This window comes from Cyprinodon tularosa, unplaced genomic scaffold, assembly GCF_016077235.1.
Source record: "Cyprinodon tularosa strain WSP-4 unplaced genomic scaffold, ASM1607723v1 ctg267, whole genome shotgun sequence".
Taxonomy (NCBI): domain Eukaryota; kingdom Metazoa; phylum Chordata; class Actinopteri; order Cyprinodontiformes; family Cyprinodontidae; genus Cyprinodon; species Cyprinodon tularosa.
The window spans coordinates 1,728,751-1,746,696 of record NW_024038971.1 but is presented as its reverse complement, the minus strand read 5'-3'; the positions used below and the strand labels follow the sequence as shown (position 1 = coordinate 1,746,696).

General features: G+C 38.4%; 1 protein-coding gene across 2 annotated transcripts; it reads right to left on the bottom strand.

The window, feature by feature from the left end:
- Positions 1 to 176: 176 nt before the first annotated feature.
- On the bottom strand, positions 177 to 17,946 carry rc3h1b (ring finger and CCCH-type domains 1b). 2 transcript variants are annotated; one of them, XM_038289321.1, is made up of 20 exons: positions 17,791 to 17,946; positions 15,473 to 15,916; positions 12,527 to 12,647; positions 11,206 to 11,445; positions 10,911 to 11,086; positions 10,503 to 10,703; positions 10,232 to 10,364; positions 8,777 to 8,895; positions 8,515 to 8,627; positions 8,203 to 8,433; positions 7,860 to 8,065; positions 6,359 to 6,768; positions 6,091 to 6,246; positions 5,829 to 5,981; positions 5,504 to 5,729; positions 4,278 to 4,368; positions 4,032 to 4,128; positions 3,695 to 3,910; positions 3,484 to 3,590; positions 177 to 3,396 (listed from the first exon to the last, which is right to left on the bottom strand). In XM_038289321.1, exons 2-20 carry the CDS (start codon positions 15,701 to 15,703, stop codon positions 3,240 to 3,242), a joined length of 3,384 nt encoding a protein of 1,127 aa, XP_038145249.1. In that variant the 5' UTR covers positions 15,704 to 15,916; positions 17,791 to 17,946; the 3' UTR covers positions 177 to 3,239. The 2 variants fall into 2 exon arrangements, with proteins under 2 accessions (XP_038145249.1, XP_038145250.1); XM_038289322.1 differs by lacking the exon at positions 17,791 to 17,946 and having other exon boundaries at positions 3,240 to 3,396; positions 5,504 to 5,726; positions 15,473 to 15,703.

Here is a 17,946-nt window from a genome sequence, read left to right as displayed (position 1 = left end):
CCTTATTTCGTGAGTTTAATTATCTAGAAGTGGGTGTATGCTTTACACATTATACAGAAAGATATATATTGGATCGGCCACTCTTTAACATAAATTTCTCCATGCAGGAAACCAGATTTCAATCATTTTACATAATAGACTGCATGTTTAAGGATAAAGAAGGACAAGGAAACTCCTCAGTTAGCAATATCATTTAATCTTTTCCCCTCAGCTTAGAATCACTGTTGCACATAAGTTACATTTTGTTTTCTCAATTTCACAGGTTCTTTTTCCTTTCTTCAAACTTCCAGTTTGAGATCCCTCTCGTATCAAACAAACAAAAAAAAAAAAAAAAGCAGATTGTATTATACAAAAATGCAAACCAATTTTCACACAGTGAATTCTCTTACAAAGTCATAAAATGGCGTATTAATGGCTACATCCACATTGGAGGAAGATAATTCTAGACATTCCTTAATGGAGTATAATATACATATAAAAACCTTTTTTTCCTTGCTGAAATCAAACCTGTACCTTAATTTAAGAGATATTTTACAAGGGAGTAATAATATATATATATATAAAAAAAATTCAATTTGTGAATTTCCTCAGAAAGTCTGAGAATAAAATGTGAGCCTCGAACAGCAGTAACAGAGGTCAAGGGTGTGGGTGGCATTTTACCATTAAAGGATATAGGCAGCAGTTTCACTCAAAACAAAACACACAAGATTGAAATAAACATCTTTGCCATTTACTATAAAGTAAACTCCCCCCATACAATCACTGCACAAACGCGTTGCTAAGCTAATAGGTGTTTTCGGCTCATTCCGACCTGCAATGACCCAATCAAGCAGAATGAGCTTTTTGGTAGTTTTGGCTTCCTCACTTTTAGAGCTCATTGGTATGACTCCATCTTCATGACATGTTCATTTTTTTTTCTTTTTAAATCTAATGTTCCTTAAACAAATAATGTAAAAAGAGCATTAGGGAGGAAATGAAAGCTAATCTGAAAGAGGAAACTTCCTGGTTACTCTCACTAGAGCAGTCGTGGGGAAAAGAAAAAGAAAAAAAAGAACAACCAAAACCTGATCTAAAAATCTCAACACTAATACCAGGTACAGCACAATTAAAGGAGAGTTACCAAAAACAAATGAAAAGGGGAAAAAAAATGTGGGTATGTTTTCTACAATACAATCTATCACACACACACGAAAAAAAAAACATCTCAATATAAATCTCCAAAGTTACAGATTTTGTCTTCTTCGGAAGCATATTCTATAAAGAACAACTTTGTTTGAACACAAAAGATTAAGTGAACACACATCAATGCACACAGAGGTCCTTCGTCTGGGAAAGGATAAAGTCTGTGTTGGCAACCAGTGGACAGAAAAACAAATAAAAAAAACAAACAACATTTAGCTGATTCTAAGTAGAGATCATTTAATATAAATGCTGAGCAAGTAGAATAAGAGGTGGCACATTAATAGTGCTTTAGTATATTAATGTATGGATACATACTCATATGTATAGGTGAGCTGTGTACCTAAATAATAAATGTAGCGAGGAGCAGCCTGAGGCTTTAAGTGTGGATGGAAATAAAACTGCAATCCTGATGAGGACACAGAAATCTGTTTATGCCTTAAACAGATTCACCAGAAACTAAGAAACTTTATCAAAGTGTCAGTTTATAAGCAATATGAGGACTCAGCATAACCCCTCGAGCCAGAACATCTCAATCTATTTAACCGTTCAAGCACATAAACTCATGCTTATTGTTTACAGAAGGCAGAGAGTTCTGTGTTGTTATCAGTGGTAAACAGTTTTTCTGTTGAAGAAAGAGCTATAGCAGTACTAATGGTGGTGAGGAAGACGGCATGCGCTGCTAAAACCTAAATTGAAATCCGCTCTAGGGAATGTTGGCATAATTCAGGACAGAGTTTAGAGGCAGATCTCCCTTTCAGTAACCAACATTTGTCGAATCTGAGCTGCAAACATGTTGTCCAATCAACTATGCAGCTGCAGCAACAATAAGATTCCCCAAAAGTAGCGGAAAGTGCAACTATTCTGCAGAGAGGACACGTTTATCACGTATTTCTGTATGATATTATAAAGAGGTAAGCTGCACCACCCAAAATTGTAACAATGCAAAGCAAACAATCAAAATTAAACTAAAATAAACACACAAGGGAAGGCAACTTCATAGAAGTTATGAGCACAAATGACAAGATGATCCCAATGGGGAGGCCTCTGTGTGGCCAGTGAAGATGCTCTGATGAGTGAAACGCCTTTTTTTTTATTAAACTTAATATCTGAAAAATTAACTCATTTATTTGAGTCTTCTAAAGTAGAAATATGTTCTCAATTCTTTGTAATGTAAGGTTTCTCAAGAATACTTTTGAAGATCACCTCACTACTCAGCAAAAGTTGGCCTAACTGAGCTGAGAAATGGGTGAAATTCGACAATTTCAACCTCACACAGCAACACCTAATATTCCTTTATCAAAAAAGAAATATTATAAACATAACTGCAATCTTTAAAACAGAATGCTTTCATTAAATAGATAACTGCTTTCAAGTATGAAACAAAACTATGTTTATAAAATAAAAAAAAAAGACATACCCAGAGAAATGCAATTCTAAAAGCACCTGATGTGTCCATTTCGGCTGAAAACAGGTGGATTCTGCGTTTCCCTCCTCAGACATCTACATCTGGCCAACCTCTTGTTACCATTTTGGGGGCGCGCCCTGAGCCACACGTCGGCTCTTTCCTATACTGCTGTCACATTACAAAACTCAGAAAAGCTCCTTAAAATGAATGTGAGTGTGTGAAAGTGCTTTCTAACTTGTGAACCTCTGCATGTAACCATTCCGACTCTATGGGTAAACCATGAACCTGCTAATGTGGCGGGGTAATCAATTTGCTTCTAATGTGTAATACATTTTAAATAAATATACACCTGCAGTCATCATCACCACCATTAATTCTTCTTAATTTTGAGCCTTGTTAATCAAATAACAGTACAAAAAAACAAAAAAAGAAATAACACACAAGAAATGTTATTATATGCTCTGGTTTCCAGGCAAGGAAGGTCATAAAAAAGCTCATTCACAGAACAAAAAGAAAGAAAATTCATCACGGCAGATACTGCTCATCTTCTAAATAGAATGGGTGTATGTGTGCCTGTGCATGCTTTTCAAATGAGCATTTTTTGTGTCTGTGTGCGTGTGTGTGTCTGTGTGTGTAGATAAATGTGTCCTTCCTATGAGCAGGAATGGACAACGCCGTTTTTCTGCATCTCTGACCCAGTGACGACGGGATCAGAACACAGGCTCAGTGTTGCTGTCTTATTGGCCAGTGACAGCATGGACCCGCCCACCGCATTTTCTGGCAGACTACTGGAGCCGTTGGACACCTCGCTGAATTAGAAGTGGAGAGAGAGAGAGACCACAATAAGCCAAAAGCAATAAATAGAATCGATAGAGTTCAAGGAAGTTTATGCTCACCCCAGAGCCAGAGACATTTCCTCAAGCTGGCTCTCATGCTCTGGCTGTCCATTCTCTGCAGACTGCATTTTGTACTGCTGAACATCATGAGTTACCTGGTTTTCTTGCTAAACAGAAGGAAAATGTATATATATATAAAAATCTGTTGTATTCCAAACTCCTGAATATATTAGATAACTTTATTTATACACAGACAGAGAGAGCCCCTTACCAAAGCCATCTCACGGGTCCTCTTGCCGATTTCTCTCTCCACCTGGTGGAGCTCCAAGCTTAACTGCTCATTGGAGACTGACACACTTGCACCCCCTGCTGGCCATTTGGGCTGAGGTTGCTGTGGTACAACTGCTGTCTTACTCTGACTGGGCTGCACAGGTTGGCCCCCCAATGCGCTGGCCTCCCTCTGCAGGAGCAAAGAGTTACCTGCCGCCTGCAGCGTTGGGACAAAGTGCAAACAAGGAGGGTGGAGACATGAAATATGGGCAAAAATAAATGTATAAAAGACTTAAACAATTGCTTTGGTGCCTCAACTTCAGATTTATCCAACATACCTCCATGTTGTGCATCTGAGTTTGTTGGGTGATCTGCTGATTGACCTGTTGCAGCTCAATCTTTAGCTGTTCTCTGTCTGGGGTTGACATGGGAAGGCTGGGAGAATACAACAAATATCACTACACAACATTTGAAATTCTCAATTTAACAGGTGCACTCAAAAGTTTTCTAAATTCACTCTAAAAATATATAAGTGTTGTGGTTTATCAATCAACAGGGAAAAAATAAAAATAAAATTTATTTACCGCTCAATAAAATGTCCCTGAGAGGAAGAGGCAGTCTGGTGGGAGGGGTATGAAGCACCACCCCATCCTCCATGACTTCCATATGAGTATTCTGCAGAGGGGAAAAAATAATAAAAATCCTGCAATGAAAACCTGGATATTATCACACCATACAGTGCAGCTAATCCATATTTTTATAATGAAAAAACTCAGGTGGAGTTTCCAAGTAGTTAACTAGATGATATTCCAAAACATTTCTCAATACCACTTATTTTTAGCAGAGGTGCACCTAAATAATGTCATTAAAAAAACTCGTTCAGAACATTTCAAGTACTTATTCATAATAATATAATAAAAATGCTACCCTTTTTTGTTTTTATTTTTTTTCCTTTAGTGTAAGACTTCCAGACTTTTTGAACCCAATGCTAAAGCTGTCAACAGTCACTGCTGCCAACCTCTGGGTAAAGGAGGAACTGCTTACCGCGCCAACTAGCCCTTTCTCACAATGTTTACAATACTTGTCACAATACTTAAAAAAATTCCTGGAATGAATCATGATCGATATGAATCAAAACTGAATGGATTTTTCCTTTGGAAGAGGAGCAGCTTTGCAAAAAATGTCATTAGAATCTGTTCAGAATCTTTAAGGTTTTCCTGTCAATTAACAAACCAACAAACATGACTAAAACTTAACCCCCTTGGTGGAGGTAAATACCAGGCAGCAAAGCAAAATGCAGGTTGAAAAAAGGTCTAAAATTTAAAAGTCCTAATTAACTTTAGGGTTAGGCAGCACTTTTCTGTAGACAGACACGTCCTAGTCCTCTTCTCTGCTTCCAGAATTACACTTGGCAACAAGGTGGAAAAACATGTCTGCCCAGTAATACTACTGGGGCTTCTACAGACGTTTAAAAATAAATAAAAACACACTGGCCAATAGCCACATTAACACCACTAACTTGGGCACCATTAATGAGGATGATGTGCAATTTAAGAATAAAATAATAGATAAAAAAAAGACCAATCCGTTAAGAAACGTTAAGTTGACTGGATCTTAATTCCATTAGCCATCCATAAGATTCTTTTGAGAAAATAATAGTACCTGATATTTATAATGCCAAATGTTCCAAAAATTAAATGTGTATATAACAGTTACGAAAATAAGGCCTAGTAAGTATAATTATAATGTAAAATCTTTAGTCCAAACCACACGCCTTCTTTGGTCCTATAACTGGATGCAGGTGTCCTACCTGGCATGGTCATGTGTTTAGAGTTTGGGTTTTGGGGAGTGGAAGCCATAGCCTGAACTGGGAAAGTGGTCTGGTAGCCTGTCTTTGAAGTGCGAGAGATGGCACCGAAGCGTGACACAGTCGGCTGTGGGCCAAAAGGTATAATAGGGTCATCATCTTTCACTTCTGTTCCCCTCCGAGGAGCCTCCAATGAGGGTTCCCTTTGACCTTTATCCTCCACATTCTGCTAAAAACAAAGAGCAGATGAGAAATACACAAATACCTTTAACACATTCTAACTGATGCCTACAGCAGAATTAACTAGCAGTTACCTATCTGAACTTACCATCATCTCCATGGTACCAGGAACCATAACATTTTTGGGTTTGGCATCCTTTGTGTTAATATAGGAGCCAATGGTTTCACAGGACCAGGGGGAATACTGCCCTGCATAGTTCGAATCTCTGCATTTCACCATCCCTTTTGAGCTGTCATCATACTGCACGGGAGAACAAAGTCATTAAACAGACTGACTCTCTGCAGCATTACTGCTCAAAAGTTATTTTTTGGGGAAAAAACAGTGTTATTTGTGTAGGAATAAAATTCACCTCAGTGGGGTAATCGCTGGGGAAAGGATGAGAAAGCGTGGGGGAGGCAGCAAACGGAGGAGGGGAGATCACCTTCCTTTCTGCCAGCTGAGATAACAGTTCCTGCCGTCGTCGATGGAGATAGTCTAGGCTTGGCTGTGAACCACTGTACGACCCCTAATAAAACAAAACAGTCAAAAATACCACTGCTGAACTGTAAACGGTCTAATCCGCAATGATTAAAAACCAAACAAATCTTCATGGCTTTGAAGAACGAAAGTTGACATACCCTGACATAAGCCCTCATGGCTGGAGGCTGGGAACCTTGTGGGTAGTAACCATCTGGAGCGTATCTGTCCCGGGAACCTGGCCCCTCATGGTAGAGGGAGCTGGTCTGCCCCGCCGAGGGTGGAGGAACATCAAGGGGAGCCTGATTCATTTTGACAAGGGGATCCCTCCCAGATGGATAAGGCTGAGGGGGAGGAGGAGGGGCACCGTAGGCACCGTGGTGACTTCTATCATAGTGAGAAGGGTGAGTATAGGGGAAAGGTGGGCCAGAGTGCTGAGATGGGTAGGCGCGCTCTGGAGTACTGTACCCTGTGTAAGGGTCATGGTAAGGGGGTCCTGACTCATTCGGGGGAGGGGGGTTAAGGATGTATTCCCGAGGAACATACTGTGTTGGCTGTTGGTAGGGATAACCTGGGAAAAAATTAAAAACATTCAAACAACTGACATAAAGACTCAATCCTGTTTAAATACATAAAAAAGAAACACCTAGCATGCCTGTTTGTTGGGTCATTTTTTTTTTATGTTAAAAACCAAACTTAAAAGAGTAATTGTTTAAGAACCTTTGGTGAAATAATCAGTAGAAAGGAGTTAAACAGTATATTGTTAAACAAATAGCTTTACTTTAATTAATTTTTTTATTTAATATAATTTATAAACGCTCCAACTTGCTTTTTACCTGAGATTGTTAAACAGTGATTAAGGATTTAAAGATGGGATGGAAAGATGTAAAATAAGAGCCTTCACCGTTTCACAGTGAGGGCAGGACAGTTATTGACAAACGGCAGAGAAATTTCATCAGATTTCCAAGCTAAATCTGAGAACCCACCATAGCAACCAAATACTTTGGCTGTGGTCACACCGGGTGATCAGCTCTCCTTTGACAAGAGCTAAAGAGACCATGTTTGGTTTTTGAGCGACACACTTTAGCAATTACCTGCAGTAATGCAGAGATGTGAAGCAAAGCACTGCTCTCCAGAAGGTAGTGTACTCTTTGAGTGGCCTAAAAAGATGTCTAGAGCATGGATTTGGACAAAAAAGCAGAGGCAGGACCCATTCTTTGATTGGATTATTTTCGCCATGTGATGAAATACGCTCACTTGACGGAAGACTTCTAAGTGTTTTCGTCACTATCGCTATCCATTTCATTGTATATATTCGCTTTGTTGGATAACAATCTCCTGGGGTGCCTTTACTCTAATAAAATTTAGTATAAGCTAAAAAAGCAGAACCAGCAAAACAGCCTTTTCTTTTTGAAAAATTATAAATTTTATCTCCACACTTAAAAATTAACTGTAATTAACTGCAGAAAAGGACCATCAGTTAATGTTTCATCCAACCTTTAACACTCAACGCAATGCTAAGATTCTGATCAATCATATTTATCCTAAAAATATTTTACTTTCACTTTTAATTTAAAGCATCTCTTTGCAAAAAAAAAAACAAAAAAACATGACATGTTTCTACCTTGATAAAATCATGTGAACTTGTTTTTATTTTTTTACCTGCTGGGTACTGTGGCGGCTCATACTGAGAGGCAGGTGGCGGACGAATGTCATATACGTCACGGGGTTGTGGTTGAGGATAAACCGGGGAACCTCTGGGAACCCCAGATATATGCTTAACCCCTGAGAGATGATCTGCTGGCATCCTTGGGTGAGCCATTGCATGAGGTGGCAGTGGTATACCGGTTTTGGGCATGGAGTCCAGGCTAAAGGAAAGAAGGATTTATGAATTGTTATTTTTTCTACCATCATATTCTTCTCTTTAAAATTATCTCAACAGGTAAGGATTTGTGTAATATTCTCTCTAATATAATTATATCTTCTAGGGCATAATTGCACTCACACATCAGGCGGTGATCCCGGGACACTTGGATTTCCTTCATCCACCTTGACCTGTTTAGGTAACAGCTCATATGAGACTGTGTCGGTGCCGCGAGCGACTAATTGTGCGCCGCTGCCATTGGTGACTGGTGAAGGCTTTCGGGTCACTGCTACATCAGGAGTAAGGCCATCTTCTGAGAAAAACACTCCAACTCCTGAGCGAGCCGCCAGCCGCTTATTCATCTTACGATACCTGGCAAACAAAGAAAGGTGTTATAATAGACCTACAAACAATGCAGTGACAGTGAATAAAGCGTCAACTATTTAAACTCACTTCTCTAGTTCTTCCTGAGAGTGGGCAAAGGTACAGCTGGCTCCACGCGGACACCCTCCTTTCTGCTTCATGTCGCGGCACATGTATGTCTTGTATTTGCTGTGCTGAGGAGGCTGAAGGGAAACAAAAGAACAAAAGATATATATTTACCACAAACAGCTAAAAACAAAAACCCTTAAGTGAAGGGTAATCTAAAGTTTGTGTGTCAAAGAAACTGATTTTGTTGTTTAATCCTTACTGAAGAAGTCCGATTAAGACTGACCTGTTGAGGATCAGCTCCTTTCTTGCTGTGGTGTTGAATGAAGTCCACCAAACCCTGTACCACTGTTTTCACTGCTACCAACCCCTTCTCTAGCTGGTCCCATGTCGGAGGAGGAGCATCTAAAAAAGAGAGATCAAGAAACAAGGGCCAAAAAAAAACTAAGAATGAGAAAAAGTCTTTATTTAGGTTTCCCTGAAAGAATTCAGCTGATGACCTGAAGCAACCAATCTTCTGTCTGATGGGCCTCGACTCAACCTCAGCCAGATAGAAATGCAAAACGTTTTACCATAAAGGACTTCACCAAAAACTAGCTATCTGGCCTCTGGAGTGACATCCGCAATGATGTGTTGCTATTAACAACGCCTTAAAGTTGTCAATTTTTAGTATCAGTTATGAGTTAAATAATTAAGTCCAATGAAGTAGTTTCAAGAAAGTTCCTAATATGTCTAGAAATCTCTTTAGTTTATTCATATTTTAACAAAACCAGAAAAACAGCAAGAGCATTTCAGCAGCTAACAGGATGGCTAATTTATTGCTGCACAGTTACTCTGGTGAGCTATAAAGCTACATCTGCCGTGAATCTTGCTAACCTTGTGCTGCAAGCTGGATTGTCAAGAGATACGAGTTTTCAGTCTCACAACAATTCCATCTTGAAAGACTCCAGCTAATACGTCTGTCTCGTAAAAACCAGCGAGTTGGACCAATGACATGCCAGCTGTGTTTTTTGGGGCAGGACATGTAGGATCGATGACAATCAGAAGGGCCTTGCCGGGCATTGGAAACATGACGTTAATCAAAATTTTACTTTGTGTTGCTTAAAACGCCTTCATGCACAGGTGTTTGTCTTGCAAACCTGTGCAAAAATCGTTGCATAGCGACATGATTTCTCCGTAAGCAGCCAACGATGGTCTACATAATAATACCCCATAGTAATTACATCCCACCTGACATTCCTGGTGCATGTCTGAACGTCACGATTCGCTGATATGATTGGCTGAAAGCGTATTATACAAGGCGGGTACTAGCTGGCACATCACCCAATCAGCTCAAAGTATTGTACTAAACATCCTTCTTTTCACCGTCAGACTGAAAGCAGCCATCCCAGATTTATAACGTAGAACTCAATTAAGTTCTACACATATCAATCTGGTTACTGCTAGGTTAGAATCTTGCTGGGTTTGCAGAGTTTTTAAGTTACTTATCCTCTAAAAAATATTCGGATTCTGTTGTTTTAAATTGCAAACTGTGCCGGTTATAAATATGAGGTGAAATCCAGCCTCATAGCATGGAAAAAATAGATGATTCAAAATACCGCTTTGAGATTTTTAGTTAGTCTTTGAGAAATTCATCTAAAATAGTTATAGTTGAAACGACTAAATTCAGACGGATTCATATCTAGTCATCCATCTGGCATATTTCCAAACACAGGACCAATGAAGTTTGCTTTCTTCTTACCAGGACTGGGATCGATGTTTGCCAGCAGTTCTAAGTGGGGTCTTAGTCGGTTGAGGTTGGCTGGGTCTCCAGTCCTTTGCAGTGCAATCGTCAGCTCCTGTACACTTTGAGCAAAAGATGCCGGGGTCTGCAGCTATACAGCAAAGTAGAAAAAGGAGACACATGACACCTCAGTTTGCTGGAATCTCCAAATGAACGGCCCTTTGTATTAAACTGTTGAACCATCCACAATCAAAACTGTGAATAGAAAAAAAGCTTCCCTTTTACATACCTTATCAATAATAGACTGCATATGTGACTTGTGGGACTGATCTCCATACAACAGAGAAGACCACTGGTCAGGGGCAATGCGCAATCCACCCTCCATTGCAATCTGAACTATCTGAGAGTCATGCTCTCGCCGCAGAGCCTCATAAGTACGAAACTCTTCTTTCAGCTGCATGAGGGACGAATCTTCATCCCGTTTGGTAACCTAAAGCCACAGGAGAAGGATATCTTAATACCCAGTTCAACAGTTATCAAATTTGATCTTTATCTTGTAAATATAGCATTATCCATTATTAAAAACTTGTTTCTCTGAATAGAAAATGTTAGAGATAGAGTGAACTAATCCCAAAGCTAAAGGGTATCCGATTAAACATCAATGATCCAAAAACATCAAGGACTGACGGAGATATACCTTGAAGCAAGAAGCCCTATAGAGGAGCTGTACCACATGGCCTATACTGGTTTTAGAGGCCTGAGGGAAGCGTGGTTCAAGCCTTTGGACAACGAACAGAACCAGCACTTTCCTGGACAAAGCAGAACCATCCTCCAAAGCAAGAAGAACCAACTTGAGGGCTTCCTCCTGCATTGCTGGAGTAAGAGAAACCACAATGATGAAAAGTTTGACTAACAGCACAGTTTGTTGTTGGGGTTTTAATTCAATTTACTGAATGAGTACTGGCATCCCTTTGTATCTAACAAACCCCTACCTGGTCCAAGAAACTGACAACCTCGTGCACGGACTGCTGCCCACAGATTAGAGGAGAGCTGCTGTGGGTTCTGGTGCTGCAAAATGAGTTCGGTGACCGTTCGCTCGCCAAGAGACCTGGCAGCTCTCATAGCTCTAACTCGTCCCTCCTCCTCCACCAGCTGGCAGTGGACCAAAGTCACCAGTTTCCTCTGCATGGGTCGACTCAGCATACTTTGGGCTGTGCTGCTCAAACCCACACCTGGAGAGAGATTTATGAGGACATTTCTTAAAAACTATGGCATCACCTCAATTTCAATCCAGCAAACCTGTCCCTCAAAGAATACATGCGTTCTGGACATCTACATAAAAATGTTAACATTTCCAGCATGATAGATGGGGGTTTAATCAGGTGTCACATTATACGAAAACATTACACTTAAAAAGGCTAGAATAAAACCAACACATCTGTTAAATGATTGTAGTTTTACCCTAGGATAATAAAAATTATGACTAAAAATTTAAATAGATATTTTGACTAACTTTGTGCATTTCTTTTATTGGAATAGCAAAAAAAAAAAAAAATTCTTCCAAAGAGTAGAGTGCTGTGCTTTTTTGTTGAAAGTGTGTCCATTCGTTCAATGTGCATCTGTTTATCAACGCTACGTCAAACATTAACATGACCTCTGGCTGAGTAACCTAAAGTGCTTCAGAATGAGCAGTTAGTTAACGTGATAAAAACAATATATCGAGCCTTAGAAAGGAGATTACAAATTTGTTCACCTTTTAAAAGTTGTAAATTATTAAATCCCATGATTAATACTCATCTATAATAAATAGGAAAATCTGTCCCAGAGTTAAAGGATATTGTAAATATATGTCACAGAAAAACATTCTCTTTTTTGGATCGGTGTTTGCATGGATTTTTTAACCAAGTGTTTTTATACATCCATAGGAATGTAAAACAAGGTTTGAAAAAAAAAAAAAGTGTACTTTCTGCATTGATGTATACCATTACTATAGCAACAAAATAGTTACAAAGATATAGTTGTAATTTAGTTTTACTGCTAGAGTGTGGTATTCTGATTGAATGGTGGATCTTCTACCCCCTGTAGCAGAGGTGTTTGCTCTTTTTCCCTATGTGTCAGCCATCTTGGTTTCACTGACTTTATTTTTCCACTTCATTGACCAACAAGTGGGATTTTTTTGTTTGGGAGGATGCAAACGCTTACACTAGATTGGACTATATCCGTAAGTTCCCAAAATTGAAGGTGTATACATATATATAAAAAAAATATACACTGTAGTGATCACAATCGTTTAGGTGCTGATGGCTCGAGTACCTCTGGTGTTGCTAAGGGGTTTGAGGTAAAGGGCCAGCTCTTCCACACATTGTCTCGCCACCTCATAGTTCTGAGTGTCCTCTGGACTTGTAATCAAAGCAACCGGCTGAGCCTTGGGAACCTGGAGGAAAAAAAGCAAAATAAGAAACTTTAAGTGCATCTTGCAGAAACATTCTGAACTTATTTTGTCCCAGTTTGTAGCACCAGCTAAGTTGCTGCTAGAATGTTGAGTATAATCAAAACACTATTTAATGAAACACGTTACCCCCTTAGATAAAACCAAGATAGATTAATACATTTCATACTTAATGATTACACCTATCCCCTGTGCAGGGGCTAGGTACTAGGGGCCACTTACTAAAGCCATAACATCTGGCTCTAGGCCAGGTCCAAAAACTACTTAAACCCAAGCCTTTTCTCACACTGGTGTCAGTGATGACACTAATAAGGTAGGTTAGAAGTTAAACCACTGCTGACCGACTGCTAGTAACAGAGCTATCGTCAGTATTCAGTTGATGGGTAGATGTGAGTGAGAAACAGAGCTTGACAACATACACACAGCTTTCACTACAATGATCCCACATTTCAGAGTTGAATGGCTGGGCTGGGCAAACATCAACAAGGCAACAAAATTTGCTTTACTTTCCATGTTTGAACAACCAAAGGAGAATAAAGCTGGCTTCACAAAGACATTGTTCTTCTCTTCTCCCTTTTATAAGATTTAACTCGTGTAACAGAAGGAAAAAAGTGTGGATCACAGGACAGTCAGAGGCAAGCTAAGGGCATGAGGGAATTTCTTTCCCGGTAAAAATGAGTTCTAGTGTCACAAAGAAATCAAGAATGGGATGATTGAAGTTCCCAGTATCACAAAAGACCAGGGATGACGCATAGGATGGCCTCAGACATCGGCATTGTCTTAACATGAAAAGGCGACAACGTAATTGAGACAGTGGAAATTTAGGTTAAGCCCTTTAGACACTATGGTCCATCACATCAGAGAATATGAGGGTTTACTCTTCACATAATTCTATATTTTTGTTTCAAAAATAACAGTGAATCAAGCTTTTTCTATATTTTGGGGGAGAATGAAATTGTTTTTTAAAGATGGTATTATACATATTATATTAAAAAAACCTGAAGGCAAAAATCCCAGAACTTCCTTTTTCATAATGAATGCGACAGTGGAATAAAGACATAGAGAAAGTAGGGAGGTTATCGTTTTGTGCAGAATGTATGAAATAAGCCCCAATCAAAAATAATAAATAAATATTCCTCTCTTGTCTATTAGTCAGACAGACATTCAGCAATGAGTAAGCTGAAAGCAAATCGGTGTTGATCTGTGTGCTGCATTTAAACATTGATCTGAATTCTGAAATAAAAACAACATCTATGTAGTAGACATCCAGTGCCCTTTGTTTTTGACATTGGCTAATAAACAACGCTAGGAGCAACACTATTTTACCTCTTGAGCAACAAATATTTAAATGAAAAACAAAAACGTTCAACACCATGTCAATACATTCCTTAATGTTGAGCCTTTTGTCACGTGACATTATGAAAGCATGAGGAGATGGAGCTATTAGGAAACTTTACAAGTATTGCTATGCATCATAGCCACCAAAATCGGTCTGAGAAACAACAAGAGACAAAATCATCCTGGTTTATTCAACTTGCTTCATTAAATACAAATCAGGATAAAAAAAAAACAGAATTACCTTTAGTATCTGGAGAGTAACTTTAAATCTAAGACAATAATTGTTCATATCTGGTTAGATATTATGGTTTTATATATCAGCACTAGCTATGTGGGGGAGGTGGGTGCTAAGTTTAATCCTTCTGTCTTGTGTGATATTTGCTTCCAAGTGAGAGCACAGTTGGTGTTTTAGTTCCCATGTTCTTATTTTTATCAGTTAATAAAGGCTTGAGCATTTCCATCCATTAGGATGTTAAATTGGAAATGTATTTTGTAAATAGTAAGTAAATGAATGTTTTTTATAATAACTCATGAGGTACTGACCATAATAAAATGATAGTAGGTAAAAATGAAATTGAAATCAGACAGGAGTGAAACCCTGCTCAGTTTCTGACTCAGAGGTTAATTGGTGGAGACAGTATTTTGCTGTTTTTCAATAAGCAGATTTGTGAAATAAAACTACCAGGTTTCAATATCTTGAAAAAAAACCCTGATTGATTTATGTGTAGATAATTGCTTTTTAAATAGCACAGAAAAAAAACAAAACAGAGAAAGGAAACCAATGGTTTTATAAATTGTTTTAGAAAATATAAACATAATTTGGCTGCAAATTGATTTATGTGTAGATAATTGCTTTTTAAATAGCACAGAAAAAAAAAAAAACAGAGAAAGGAAACCAATGGTTTTATAAATTGTTTTAGAAAATATAAACATAATTTGGCTGCAAAGATTTCAACAAAATGTTAATTGCAATAAAAACAGACTACTATTTTTAGAAGACAGTAACTAAAAGTATTTTTGCAAATGTAGGTCAAACCCATTCATTACCTGGAAATGTAACACAGTTCTATGTAAAATGGGGATATTATTTAGTCAGTTTGGTATCATATGGTGTAGTGTTAGCACAAATATAACCTGAGACGAGGGACAGCCATAACTACAGATGATGGGTTTTTTTGTTTTAAGGTTGTTAAGACTGAGAGTTTCTATTACGGCACTGTCAGCTCTGCCTCACCCTGCTGGTCAAACATTGCCTCATAGAAACACGACTTGATCCACTGTTATAGAACTTAGTAAACCAGTAAAATGTAGTTCATAGCTTAATGTGTGTAAATTGACACATTAAAGGAATCCCCATGCTGTGAATGTTGTGTAAAATATCGTAAGAGGCTATAAACCCATACTTTTCCAAGCAATGTGAACTGATACACTTGTTTGGTAACCAACGACAAAGCCTCTCACACACGTCTTACCTGGCCTCCCACCAGCTGCAAAAGGGCTGTGTTGACAGGTAACTGCTCAATGTCTGTGCTGATGGCCGTCTGGTCGAAAGGACAGGCCTTGCGGTGCAGCTTGTTTAGGCACATCTTGCACACAGTGTGTCCGCAGCCCAAACTGATGGGCCGCCGGATAGTTTCCTCAAACGTCTGCGTGCAGATCGGGCACAGCAGGAACTCTGTCCATTGTGGCGCTTGCACAGGCATGATTATATGTGGATGGGATGTGTGTGTGTGTGTGTATATATATATATAAATTTAAGTAAGAAGTAACACAAAGAAAAATATAATAATTATATATATATATATAGATATATGGAAGATTCCACTGGAATCAAGATTTGTTCTTTTGTTTCTGAACTAATTGTTCTTAAATGTCCTCACACATGGTGGATGGTGGATCACATCTCGTGATGAATACTGTAAAAAGAAAAAGAAGGACAATGGTGAGAATCCCTGGTATATCAAACACTTTACAAAATGTCAATTTACGCTTTCTAACTCAACTTTTTCCAAGTGTTAAAATAAAATATTTGCCTTATAGTTCATTTTACTGCAGCCTCTTGTCTAGGATTAAACCAGGTGAAAGTAAAGCTTTTCCCATTGTGTAGGTCTGGATAGGGCATATTGACAGGAAAAGTTCTTTTTTATCTTAAATGCAAAACATTTCTATACTTTTTCTTTATCTTGGTATATTTACTTGTATAATTTGGTTGCTCTGTCAGCCAAAGCCATGTTCTAGAGTCTCTATACTCCAGTAAAAGAGTAATCAATTACTGAATTAGTTGACGATTATTTCAATAATCGATAATTCTCGATTGATCCAATGTACTGTTTCAGCCATAAAATTAGTGAATTCCTACAAGATATTGCATGTTTAAATAGCACAGAAGATCCAATGTGCATCAAAAAGTGTCACTAAATAAATAAGCATAAAGTTACTTGTCATTACTTATAAAAGACATATTTTGAACACCCTGCTACTTGTCTTTAATTCTGAAAAGGCCACTTTCTGCATCATGAACTGTTGGTGGAATAATAACGTTATTAAAAGCAAATTTCACTCAGGTGTATACTAAACATTAAAGGCAAGTTGTTCAATGGAAAGTCAAACTTTTTTCTAGATGGCTATTCACAATCTATGAATCTGATCATTAACCGAGGGTTAAATATACCCACTAAATGGCAACTTCTAAAACATTTTAGATTTCTTAAGTTCCAACCAGTAGATTAACCTGATAGCTTCATAAAGTCATTTTTTGCTCTCACGGATGAAATCGGTTACTTAAACAAAGAAATCTTAAGAGCAATTTGCTAACATACCTGATCACATCTACGAAACACAATGTAGACAATCGGTAATTAGGTCCATAGCTTATACTTTAATCACAGCGATCACCAATAAAATGCCAAATATAAAGTGATATATTTAAAACGTAAACTGATGTGGACGAGAAAAACAACAGCTGTGGGGCCTGCAAACAGAGCCTGTAACTACTATGACTATGGACAAAGGATACCGAGTTAGCCAACAACCAAGTCTACCGAAAGATGGCAATTCACGCTAGATTTTACTAACATTAACATGACTTATTTGTTCAGAATGTACTTATTCACATCCAAGAGCATGACATTTTGGGTTTTGTTTCAAATGAACTTTTGTGTATGATACATTAACCGATAGGCTAGCTGACTGTTAGCAAAGCAGGCTATGGGAGGCTAGTTGGCTAGCTTAGCTCAGAAGTAAACGTCGTTTGCTCACAAAAATCAATTCCACAATATTCAGCGCTAGTTTGTTTAGCTATAGCGTAGTTATTATTCACAATACTACCTTCTATTTTGACCCCATACTTTGTAGAGAAATTTAGGTGGAGTATTTACATTTCAAGAAAACGATAGTTAGCTAACGAACCGTGGACTGCCGTTTGACTTGCAGGGGTATTATGTAACGCTAGCATTTTTGCTAACAAACAAACATTTCATTTAAATGCGTTTGCGTAAATAGGGGGCCGTTTTTTTAATATGTCAGTTCAACTTCAAAGGTTCATATTGATGATGTGCGTTGTTTTCATCTAATAGGGGCTGACTCGCAGGCGTATTGTTAAAAGAAACACCAAGTGCTAGCAGGCTAGTGAACAAATGCTAGCAACTCCTCCCTATAGTTGGTTTCTAAATATCTTTTTGTCAGCGACTAACCAGCGCTATTGGTCATTAACATCACTTAAACTAATAACATAGCAAAGGATATTAGTTTCCGTGTTGATAGTAAAATTATATTAATAGTTATTACTCACCTATTCCAAATTACTTGGAAGTATTTCATCCTTCTTTACAAAACTGTTGCGATATTTTCCTGCCATGTCGACTGTGCAGCTTCACTGCTGCCGAGGATTCGGGGAGGTGTCACAACAGTATGGCTAGCCGGTTAGAGCTAGCTGGGCCTGGACGTG